Below are 12,658 nucleotides of genomic sequence, written 5' to 3' on the forward strand. Positions count from 1 at the left end.
TGCTCCATTGGGGAAGCTCTCCTTGATAATGAAACATGACTGCCTGCAAAGAATGGTTGCATTATAGCAGGTCACAATATCCAGCACGCCTAAGCCCTCTTAAATCTGGGAGAGTAGAAAGATTGTTTAAAGATCCGTGATCTCCCCTTAATATTAATGAAACCATCTAGAACTTTCTGTATCTGTAGTAACAAGAATAGGGAAAGTAGTCGGGACTACTCTAAAGACATACAAAAGGTTTGGGAGCACCATCATTTTAATAGACGGAATGCGCCCAAGCCATGATAAATCATTCAAAATATGTTTCCATAGTGGAATGACATTGATTAACATTTAGTTAATGTTCGGGGTAATTTAAAACCTAAGTAAGAGAGATAATCTCTCCTCCAATCAAAATCATAGTCTTGGAGAAAGGTGGCCAACTGAGCGGGCAGATTAAGTTGCATATTCACTTTGTGGTAAGAAATCACAGAGTGATGTGTTTTTAAAATAAAGTTAAAATAATTTCTGGAAGCTTTATTTATAAAGATATATCCATAACTTAAAAATTTCTATCATATACAGTTCTAAACATTCTGTCTTGGTCCATGGAAGTGCCATGTCAATATTTGTCACATCATGCTTCACCAATACCCTTTTTCTTCTAAGTGACCCAGCTAAATTGGTAAAGTTTACAAATTTAATATGTATTTTTCTTAAATTAAGCATTTGTGATTTTATTTGGTGGTATTTAAAACAATTGTCTACCTGTGATTTTGTGATGCTAACTACTCTGAATATATTTTATGAAAATAAAAGCAAACTATGGCTTAAGAAAGTAGAGGAGGCATGTGTAGTGACATTTTTTTAATCAGGAGACTTCTCTAAAAAATTCTGTATCCTATTATAAACACAACACAGATATGAGGACATTAGGCATTTAGCACAACAGTCCCAACACACAGACATGATACAAATACAATTTCACAAGTTTCACAATTTCAAGTTTCCCAAAGCTAGGAAAATAATTTAGACAAAGTAGATACTTCAAGCAAAATATAGCACAATAAATAAATGACAAAATAAATACTTTCTCTCACAGTTTGTTGAAGGCAGACCAAAATAAGGTGATGATATTCTTCCTTTGCACTGCCAAAACTCCATGATTTCCCCCCCTACAGTTTTCATCCATACCTCAATTGACTGTAATTTATCAATTATCACCATTGGTTTGCCACCTCCCTTTCTTATCTTCTTCATTTAGGACATTCTGAACACTTCTAACAGGCTAGCAGCAGCATGCATGCGGTAGAAGATTCCAAAAGGTAGACAGATGTTGGTGATTATTGTCCATACAACAACTCCATAAAAATTCAACTCCAGATTATTCTTCAGCTGTGGCCGAGCCCCAAATGCTGGCATGAGCCAAAGCTGTGAAAAGGCAAGCAACAAACACACTGTATTAAATTAAGGGACAAAATATAGTTCATATGGGTCAATCATTTGTTTGAGGAGGTGACTGTATGGTATTTATATGGGAAAGTTGTGATATCATAATTATGATATCATTATTATACAAATACATATGGAAAAAATACCAGCCACACATTGATGGCCTGTTCATTAACAGGACTGTAAAGAGTTCATCTATTCAGACCTAAAGAAAGGAATTTTCACTTAAGGCAGTGTCGAATTTGCTACCCACAGAGGCTATGCTATTAAATTTGATAGTTGTCTTTAAAAAATACTATTAAGAGATATAATTACTATTAAGGCCATGATGTAGGTTATTCATTCAATCAGATTTTGGAACTAAGGAGAATTTTTTTTCCATTTGTTGAGGAACAACCTAAATTATTACTTTACTATATTACCATGTATCAGCTTCTATCGCTACCATTGGCATTGACATTGGCAAGTACTTTTAGTTAATATAGTCAAAGGTGTTCAATCACATCCATGCCATTGATAGCTTATATTTAGAATTTAATTTGTAAAACATTTTCCCTGACAGTTAATTAACCTGTATGAAATAGCTAAACTGAATGAAAAATAAAATTAAAACTCCACACCAGAGAGATTGTGCAGGGTTGTGGGGGTTGAAGTCCCAGGTGTATTAGGAATGCCTAGTAATATAGCTTTTACAGTTTAAATTTTTTTAGTTAGGGGAATTTGTAGTATGAATGTATGTTGGGTGAATTTTGGGTGTATATATGTATGTTGTTTTTTTGCAAGGGATATGCATAAGGCGCATGGTGAGCAAGCAAAAGGAGATGAATAGTATACTGTGACTAAAGGAAGCAAATATGCTTCTACATCACAGTAATTCTTATTGCAATCTGCGAAAAAGGGTATTTTTATGAGTGTTTTACAGTCTATGTAAAGCATACTTTACTGTATCCTAATATGTGTGTGTTTTAGAAATTGATGAGATTTGCAGGACCACTCATAAGTACCCTTTTTCCCAGCATGTGTCTTCAGCGATACCTCCCAAGAAAAAACATTGGCCATTCAATGTGGAAATGTCCATTGCCAAAATGCAGAATCAGTAAGGTGAGAGACCAGGATACGTACTATGATGTTACAGAGGAGCAAAAATAGGGACATCTCCTGAACTAGCCTTCGTTTTAAATTCCATGGAGGACCAGCTGTAGCTTGCATCCGGATGACCATGAGATCTGGGACTGGAACTGTAGATACTGGTGGTTCTTCGTTTGGCAGAGATTGTGCCACAGATACATTTGCGTAGACAATAGTTTTCTCAGGCTCTTGAACTGTGTCTTGGAATGGTTGTCTGTGAAGTCCCTCAATAATGAAAGTGTTCTGAAGAGTGAGCTGCACAATCATTAGTATTGAGTACACTAGGTTTAGAGCATTGAGTAGCTCTCTCGGAGATGTAGCTATCATGGCTACTATGGAATAGTAAGAGATGCAATAATGACCCAGTGCAGCCCCCAACAGAAGGGCAACGTCAAGTGTTCGTGTGGGGTTTTTATGTCCATCCATGCCTCTCTTGTCGAATCTGTAGATTATAGAGCCGGCAAGGGACCCTATGGACATGAGGCTAAGAGCTACAATGTTAAATGAATAGAACATTATGTGGGCCTGGTAAACTGAATCTTGGCTATTTACTTGAACCTTATAGGTGACAAGAGCCACAATACCACCCAGTAGCACTCCTCCTCCCAACAACAGGCCAACAAAAATGCTTTTAAAGCAAAAGCAAGGACTTAGACGTTGGTGAGATGGCATGTGATCATCCATCTCACGGCCCACATTCTTCCACATTACATATGTCATGGCTGAGGCAAAAAGGCTGTATTCAATGTTAAATGGGTAAAGGTAATAATACCCAGTCTGGAAGATATGGCATAAGTGGTTACTACATTGGCAGGTGTGGCTGTGTGCTCCAACAGAATCTGTAATAGAGGAAAAAAATCAAACATTGTCTGAAAATTCCTGGTCCATCTGTTCAAGCACTGACCAAAATGCTGAACCGTCTTACCTTTTTGTTCATGGTACCCTGATGTTACACTTAGGTCATTATGGTCATCCTCCAAATCTTTGGTTTGGTGAACAGACTCATCACTTACTGCAGCCATCCAGATGCTGAGATTAGTGATGAGTACAAGCATAAGGCCATACCTAAGGATCAGAGATATTTTGTAAAGATCATACCTATACACCACAAGCAATAAACCATGCAGACACTAAGATGTGGGGAAGTATGTCCCTTTTTGTTGTACTGTGACAGCAAGATATAATGTCTGGATGATCTTAGAAAATGAAAACACATAATTTTCTCACTAAGTGTAGCATAGACATTTTTTGCCTACTATGGTGCCCATGGTGTTCTATACCAGTCCAGTATTTCTAACTAGGAAATTTTTGCTGCATTCGGGGGGCGTGTCCCTGACACCTTCTGGACTTACCTTTCATTATATATATTTTTTTTTAAAAGGTCGCCAAGAGTTAGTACGGTCAAAGAGGTGCAGCAGCAGAATAAGTAGAGCACTGGGGCTGGACCAGGCAGACCATGGCAGATCATAGGCACATGCAGCCCTGTGGCTGCAGGACTGAATTTCCACAATATTAAAGAAATTTAAAAAAAAAGGATCCCTGAGTAAGGACGGTCAAAGAGGTGCAGAGCACTGGGCCTGACTGGGCCCAGGCAGACACTGGCAGATGATAGAAACATGCAGCCCTATGGAGCAGGACTGAATTTCCCCAATATTATATATTATATTATATATACATATTATATTGTCACCAACATTTATTGTCACCAATGTTTATTTATCAATGAAGAATACTAGATATAATATGATAAAAAAAAAAAAAAAACTTGTCCACAAATTAAAGGTGTGGCTAGTAAAATAAATGGGCAAGTGCCTTAATTAACCAAACTCCACTCATCTGCTGCCATCCCTGTAATACACTAAAGCTTCTCCACGTCACCTTACGTGACTAAAAGAAACTATTAATTAACTTGCAGTATAGTCGGTGAGCAATGAGCATCAATCTCATCGTCTGCTAAACTGTCACTGTCTCAACTTCTGCTACTGACAAGTTAAAATTGTGTAAGCACACATATATCTAATGCGTATCCCTTCTCCTTGTAAATGCTTTGTATGTAAGTTTGTATGATAACAAATGCAAAACTCTATTCATGTGAGGAACTGGTAAGGCCCTTTTGAGGTCTGTTTAATATGAACGTTCTTACCTCGAAATGTTGGTATGGATTTGTACACAATGTTTGCTGGAGACCCAGAGAAAATAGGTCTGAAAAGACAAATCAGTTTAAAAAACAGTAAAACACAGTAAAACAGTAAACAGTAAAACAGTAAAACATAACACATATATAACCAAGTATTCAAGTATGATGTGCAAGCCATACTTACAGGTTATGTAATGTTGATTTTGTAGAGCCAGGGAAGAAGTGAGGTAGTATAGCTTGTTTACATTTGAGTGTACTCAAATATTCTATGCATAACAAAGACATTTTAAAAGAAAAATATCAGTACCTCACCTGAAGGATGATGAATGCACTTTGCACCATGGGGTGAATAAGTTTGATTGGAGACTCGCAATCAATATAGCTGATATAATACCCAATTTTAAACACATCCAAAACCAGACTGCAAATCCCAAAGAAGACTAAACCACCTAGCAGTAAAAGACACAATATATATTTATATATTACCTTCATATCCAATAAACTAATGACCTTGTACTCTTAGGTCTCTGATTTGTTATTGTAATAAGCACCAAACTTCATATAATATTTTTAACTATGGACTATATAATTACTTCCTCATTATGTCTATTTATACTGACTTGTCTATCCCATTCTTTCACAACATGGTAACTGTTAAACTGTTACCATGTAAGCAGCCCAAATAACTGCTTAGGAGCCACTATCTATGGAATCATATAAGAGAATGCAAAAGAGAGCCACAAGCAACTGTGGCAATGATGTTAAGTTAGTATAATGTATTATATATTAAATATTGTATAAAAAATTATGTATTAAATAATCGATTTAGGTATAATTAAATCCACTGCTTCCACTAAAGATGGATTTCTTAAATAATTTCACTTAAGCCCCGTAAAAACCTAAAGTTACCTATACAGTATATATTTACCTCTCAGCCACACAGGTCCTGCATGTGAGTCCTTGTACAGAACAGCATCCTTTTGACAAGAGAAGTAGAACTGGAAAATCATCCACAAAGTTGAAAGGAGCATGAGGATGACCAGAAATGCCAGCACCTCTGTGTCTTGCACAATGACTTCTTCCAGTGAACCACTGCTTACCAGTACACAAGCCACTAGGCCCACATTAATTGCTAGCAGTGCTGATAGCAAACGTCCTCCCTTCTTCCAAACTTCAGAATGACCAGGTGAAACATGTGACACCTGAATCTGGACAGACGGATTTGAATGGGATAATGAAGTTCCCAAAGCCATTACCTCATGAGTTGGTGCAGACAAAGGGCATTCACTCGAAGTATGGGTAGCATCTTGGTTTTCCTGAATGGTTTCTGTGTTTATCATTTCTTTTCAGCCACCTTATTGCTAGTCCTGTTAAAACAAAAAAAAACCCTTATAAAAGTAAAGTTGCAGATTAAAAGAGATTTGCTTAAGATTCATTCCATATTATTATCGGATTTTTCCTATTTAACCTTGAAATGCACTTCATAAAGAGACCAGACCCTGTACTGGCAGTGTTCCATCATAGGTGGATGAGAAAGGAAGTAGTTAACTCCACAGGGGTAGCAGGAGCAGTTTTAATTAACAAGTTCTCAACATTCTCATTTACATGCAAATATGTTCAATAAATCCCTTGCAGAATTTAGAAAGGTCATTGGTCACAGTTCTTTGCTGAAATGAGACGCTTGTGTTAGTGATTTACAATTAATGTACAGAATGTCATAACCTATGATCCACAGCTGTGCCAGTGTCACCCCCAAACGTCATCGTATATATACATTCTTTCTCCAGAATCTATGTCCAATAGAAGGTGATCATTTTTAAAACTGACTGTTGCTAAGTCTTTTACATAGATTTGCATTTCTAATGTTGTCCTCAAAGGATGCAGTGCTAAAATAAGTTAAGGATGTCTTGATTTAACATATATCACACACCTTTAACATTGTATACTGCTAAAGATACACTCTGGATATTCCTTACATTTGGTTTGCTTTCACCGTAGACAGGATTATAAATCAATGAAATACACAAAATGCACAATTAAAATCATAATTTAAGATTCATAATACGGTAACTCTCATCACAAAATTGGGGGTCAATTTGTTTATTTTCATTAAAAAATAATACAGTTGCAGGAGTAGGAGTGTATGTTTCACTGATCAAAAAACATGTTTGCCAAACAAGAAAAGGTGGAAGAATTCAAATATATTTATGTATTGAGTGTGAGTACCAGACTCAAATAATTCTCTTATTCAAAAGAGCTGTTTTAATTCTTGATTTTATGTTATGCTGAGTGTAGTTTTGACCTATGCATTGCAACTTATGCTGAAAGTATGTAATGCGATTGTAATGTGATTGTTTTTGCTGTATTTATGAAAATACATTATCAAGAAATTATTTGTTACAAATGTAAACTTATTTAGTTCTTCATTATTAACTAACATAACAGCATATTAATGAAACCCAGTGACCAGCTTACTTCACCACAAATTAAGGATCACACTCTGAACAACATTTGTCATGAATTGTCATGATCATAGAAACCTTTAATTAGTTTAGGATAGTCAGTTAGAAAATATTACACTTGTTTCTTTACTGTTTTAAAGATCAACTTGTAGACCTGAACAAATAATGGTGTTCTAATTGTCAATAACATGGTCTCAATAACAGTGTACGTTTTCCTCACAATGGCATGTGTAAGTTAAACAATTAGTCCTATAACTCCACCATCAGCATTGAATTGACTTCTGTCACAGTACAGGAACCACATGTCAATGAGCCTTGTATAAATGTCCGATGAGTCCAGTGCCACCAATTAATTCTCCTTGTTTAATATCAAGGAGCAACCCCCAATAGTAAGTACTAGGTAGCAGCAAGTATCCACACAAAATGACCTTCACCCTTCCCTCTCTGAAATATTTTTTCATGGCTCGCTGTGTGATTTCATGATGACATCAAATAATTCATGTTTTCATGAACTGTAGAGGGCTGCTGGAGACAGAATTCCTGGCCTCTGCCTTAAGACCACCTTGGATAGTCTCTCTTACTGCCTTTTACTGTTAATGTATGTACTGGGTTTTTTTTTCTTTTCCCTTGATGTATATGATAGCTTGAAAACCCGGGAGGCAACAACTATTATAGTGGAGTTGCTACACTCTGTTTACCAATGTCTATTGTTTTGTTACCAACAATTGAAAAGAGGCTATTAACTAACAACACACAGTTAATCGACATCAGTAGTAGAACATGCATACAATGTGTTACAAAGTTTGAATTATGTAAAGGATGTTTTACCCACCTAAGTCAAAATATAAAATAATGGATTTGAAATATGCCAATATTGGCATTTCATGCGCAGCAAGGATGTACATTTCCATAGAACTTTCAAGAACGTCTACAATTACTAAGACTTACATGCAACCAGAGGCCACCACAAATCATAATTGGTGGAAGTAAATTATTGTTTTTGAAGACAGTAATCACATATGTTGGTAAAATGACACCAGTACCTCAAATTATGTTACTAGAGATGAAAGTATCCAACATTAAACCATTAATAAGTGAACTAACTCACATGCTCTGAGCAATGAGAAATAAAGGCAAATCCTCGAATTAATACTTTAGTATGTGAAGTTCTTACCTTCTGCACCTCAGGTCTGAAGTGTATCCTGTAGCAACTGTTCAGAGCAGTCTTCTATTATCCGGGGAAACATATGGCCCAACCCTTACTAAGTTTCTGAATAAGCACTTTTTCCAAAGGTATCCTGGGTTGAGACCTGACAAATCCTGGCCCAACAGGTTCTTTGTTAATGACACTCCCAATGGACCTGTGACAAGGTGCTAGACGTGGGAGCTATGCACACGCAAGTGTGTCACCAGCGGCATCCACACCCACAGGCAGTATGATTACTGTAATCTTTAATACTTGGCTGGCTTCAGATTTGGATCTGTCAAGCAAATTCCAAGGTAGGGGGGGAAGGATTCAAAAGTAAAAGTGCCCTATTGCAAAACTACTTTTTCAGTGCAATATAGTGTACGAACCTCTGTTTCCTAAACCAGAGTCAATCTAGTTTGTTCAAAAACTACACCAGAAGGCATAATGTGCAACATCTTTACATACTGAAAAAACAAAATCAACATTTTATAAAAATACTGTATGATTTTTAAGTAAATCCAATGCTTGTATTTACCTAAAAATTTTGATTATTTGGTGATTTTAACTTTTTATTTGGAATCTCATTTCACTTTTACCGCATAGGTGGTAGTACTTCTAATGTTCTAAGAAAATAGTCCAATAGTCAAGCTTTGTTGGATATATTTTTGATTCCAAAAAAAAAAAAAGCAAAAACAGCTAGGCTGAACTTGATGTTTTTTTAAGCATCTCATCACTTGTGGTTCCATAGCTCAAGAGTTCCAAACTTCCACTAGTATTAATATCAGCACAAAAACTGTGTGGCAGGAGCTCCATGGAATGGATTTTCTTGGCTCAGCAGCTGCATGCAAGCCTCACATCACCAATTATAATGCCAAGCGTTGGATTGAGTACTGTAAAGCATACAACCACTGGACTCTGGAACAGTGGAAACATGTTCTGTGGAGTGACAAATCAAGCTTGTTTGACAGTCTGATAGGCGACTCTGGGTTTGGCGTATGGCAGGAGAACGTTACCTGCCTGATTGCATTGTGCCGACAATAAAGTTTGGTGGATGAGGGATAATGGATTTGGAGGAGAAATAATGGTATGGGGCTGTATTTCAGTGAAGGGAAATCTTAATTCTACAGCAAACCAAGACATTTCGGACAATGCTATGCTTCCAAATTTGTGGGAACAGTTTGGGGAAGGCCCTTTTCTATTCTAGCATGACTGTACTCCAGTGCACAAAGCAAGGTCCATATAGACAGATACAATCAATATCTGCATTTTAGACTATTGCTAATCAACAGACCCCTGTGATTTATGAGGCGCTGCAGGAAATGTCAATTTAGAAGCTTCAATAAAGGCCAGTGTTGTCTAGGTATAATAACAATATACCTTAGAACCGTAGATTAGGGTCTGGATTGCCTGACATCAATGCAACATAATCTGTGTATTTCAACACAAACTATGGGCCAGGACTTGTCATACCGTGTTAGCCTGTTGCACCATGATGGTTATATATTGAATTATAAATTAAAGAAATAGCCAACTGCCCATGTTGCCAGTCCGTCATACATTTTTAATTTGTTCCAATAATTAAATGAAGAAAGAGAACCAAAAAGTAATATTATGTTTTTGTGTCATTATGTATTAAAAAAAGGATATGGCTGCCACCTTTGTATTGGAATCACACCTAAACTATCCTGTGCATGTTATCAACATTGTATTGTGAGGAAATAAATATGTATTGACTTTATGTCCCAATTACAAAAAAGGCATTGCAGCATTATTGGTTTAGGTTTGTGTTGCAATACAAATACGTAATTTCATTTAAGCAGTTTCTTAGACATTTGTATCCTATTACTGGATATGTCCACAATTAAATAAAGATTGGCACATGCTGGATGTTAAGTGTCCTATTGAGAAAAGCTACTTTAGTGTCAGAAAAGGAACTTAATGACAAATTGAGAAATTGGAATGAAGAAGTACATACCAAAAGAAGGTTTCAGACATGGACATATGCAAATTGTATTACCAAAGTATGATTGCATAATAAAAACATAAATTAATGTAACAAAGCTTTTTAGATAATTAAAACTGACCTACTCAGATTAGAGGAAACAGGAAGTTGATGAAAATAATTGTTAGCTTCTTGAGTACCTGTCATTTTTATATTGGTTTTTGTATATCCTGGCAATTTAGAAGATTACCGCAAGTTTAAAAATATTCTTTCATGTACGCTCTACCCACCCTACAACTTAGGTAGGTATAAATATATTGATGTACAGCTTTTATTGATGGTTTTAAATATTAGGACATAATAACAACCATCTGTTCCTTAGCAAGTCTATAGATTTAGAAGATTATATAAATTAAGAGTCATGTGTGAAAAACTCAGTATGCCTTATGATTCAATAAAGTGTAGAACCACCTTTAGCAGCAACAACTTGAAGTCATTGTTTTCTGTATGACTTTAAGAGATTTGACTTGAGAGATCATTATGGAGGAATTTTGTCTCACTCTTCTTTAGAATGCTTCAGTTCTTAAGTCTCTTAAGGTCCCACACCACCATTTAATTGGGTTGAGGTCTGGACTTTGACTGGGCTATTGCACCACCTTGATTCTTTTGTTTTACAGCCATTCTGTTGTAGACTTGCTGGTCCGCTTAGGATCATTGTCCTGTTGCAGGGCTGTCCAAGTTTTTTCTGCAGTGGCCTACTTCATCGGAAATATATATGTGCGTGGGACGCACTTATTTTTCACTGAGAGAAAATATGGCCTTTAATAAGATATGCAGATTGAAATAAAGTAAATAACACAAAATCTTTACTTTTCCACTCACTGATTTCTGGGCCTAGAAAGGTTTGTCCTCTGAATTGACTACAAATTCAGAAGGACATTTTATCTCTGGATAAGTAAAAATTAAATAGTTCTATTTATTCCTACAGTAAGAAAAGTGCCAGGAAACAGATGGCCAAATACACACACCAGTACAGGCTTTGCCACACTGACACCCACATCCGGACGGGCTAAGCTACAACAATACTAATAAAAAAAGTATTTTCCATACTGTTTTGTCATTGACACCCCCTTTTGTGTTTATGCTCCCTTGTGTATCGCCCCGGCCAGCACTATGTGTATTTATTCGCCAGCCTGCCCCTCCCTTTAGTACTGATTTATGTAATTGCCCCAGCTGCCCCTTTGTGTAATGATGCAGCCAGTCCAGATAAAATGCTGTTATGCAGTTGTAAAGTTTTTTAGTTTGATTCAGCCTTTTCCCCTAGTTAAATACAACTTAGATGTAAGCATATAAACAATTATAACAAGTGTGCTTGCTTCTGACTCCTCACTAGAAAGAAAAATATCACACATATTTTGCAGAAACATCAACAAAAATATCTTCTGCAGCACACTCTCTATACAAAGCAGAGCATTTTGACACTTATGGAATGGTTGGCCAGTAGTGTCAAGTAGTTTTTCTCTACAATCAACATCTATTTTAGCAACAGACTGGTATTTGACCCCCCAGCTGGACTGGCACACTCGTAAGGCGGAAGCGCGGTGGGTTCTTGTAACCCAACATTACCTCACCCCCCTGTATTAGTGCTCACACAATGTGCAACAGCTATATGAAAGAGCTCCACGCAAGCTAGTGGTGTGATGCTTGATGAGGTGTGGGATGTGGTGATGTGTGATTGATAGAGTGAGGTGTGATGGAGTGAATATTTTAGCGTGTGTTCATAATGCAATACTTACACTAGTGTGGCTGGTCCATCCCTTACAATGGCACTTTTACCTATTGTGTAATACAACCCTAAATCCCTCTAGATTGTAAGCCCGTCAGAGCAGGGCCCTCCTCACCTGTTGTCTCTGTAAGTCAATTTGTTATGTTACATACTACTTTTTATGTCCTGTTTTGAATTTGATGGCGCTATATAAAACAAATAATAATAAAGAACAATTGAACCCCTTAATGACAAAGCCCGTACATGTACGGGCTTGCAGTGCAATGTGATAACGACAAAGCCCGTATATGTACGGGCTGCCGTTAAACAGCTGCATCGCCGAGATCGCAGTGTTTTTGCCGCGATCGGCGGCTTTGCAGCATCCATGGAAGCCTCACAATTAGCGTTCTGTTATTTCAAAACCATTTTTACCTAAATATGATACTCCTGTCCCTATATCCTATTTTGTTCAGCAACATGTCCCAAGTACTTTGAGACCACTCATACATGGGGTTGTTGGGTTGTTTGGGAGGTAAAACACCACATTTGAGAAGTGTGCATTTTGAAACTTGGAACTTTGACATCTGGTCCTATTTGAGACATC

The 12,658-nt window shown here is 36.9% G+C and overlaps 1 protein-coding gene across 1 annotated transcript; it reads right to left on the minus strand.

The window, feature by feature from the left end:
• Positions 1-831: 831 nt before the first annotated feature.
• On the minus strand, positions 832-5,981 carry LOC128471711 (proton channel OTOP2-like). Its single transcript, XM_053453669.1, has 6 exons — positions 5,625-5,981; positions 5,009-5,145; positions 4,703-4,761; positions 3,485-3,624; positions 2,554-3,398; positions 832-1,410 (listed from the first exon to the last, which is right to left on the minus strand). The coding sequence occupies exons 1-6, from the start codon at positions 5,947-5,949 to the stop codon at positions 1,240-1,242; spliced, it is 1,677 nt and encodes a 558-aa protein (XP_053309644.1). The 5' UTR covers positions 5,950-5,981; the 3' UTR covers positions 832-1,239.
• Positions 5,982-12,658: the final 6,677 nt, after the last annotated feature.

This window comes from Spea bombifrons, chromosome 13 (assembly GCF_027358695.1).
Source record: "Spea bombifrons isolate aSpeBom1 chromosome 13, aSpeBom1.2.pri, whole genome shotgun sequence".
NCBI classification, from domain to species: Eukaryota; Metazoa; Chordata; class Amphibia; order Anura; family Pelobatidae; genus Spea; species Spea bombifrons.

Excerpts from the sequence above, each read along its gene's own strand:
- LOC128471711 (XM_053453669.1), bottom strand. The coding sequence starts at position 5,949 with ATGGCTTTGGGAACTTCATTATCCCATTCAAATCCGTCTGTCCAGATT. Across the intron at positions 5,146-5,624 it reads AGGACCTGTGTGGCTGAGAG|GTGGTTTAGTCTTCTTTGGG; the intron begins GTAAATATATAC and ends TTTTACTGCTAG. Across the intron at positions 1,411-2,553 it reads TGCTCCTCTGTAACATCATA|CTTTGGCTCATGCCAGCATT; the intron begins GTACGTATCCTG and ends GCCTTTTCACAG.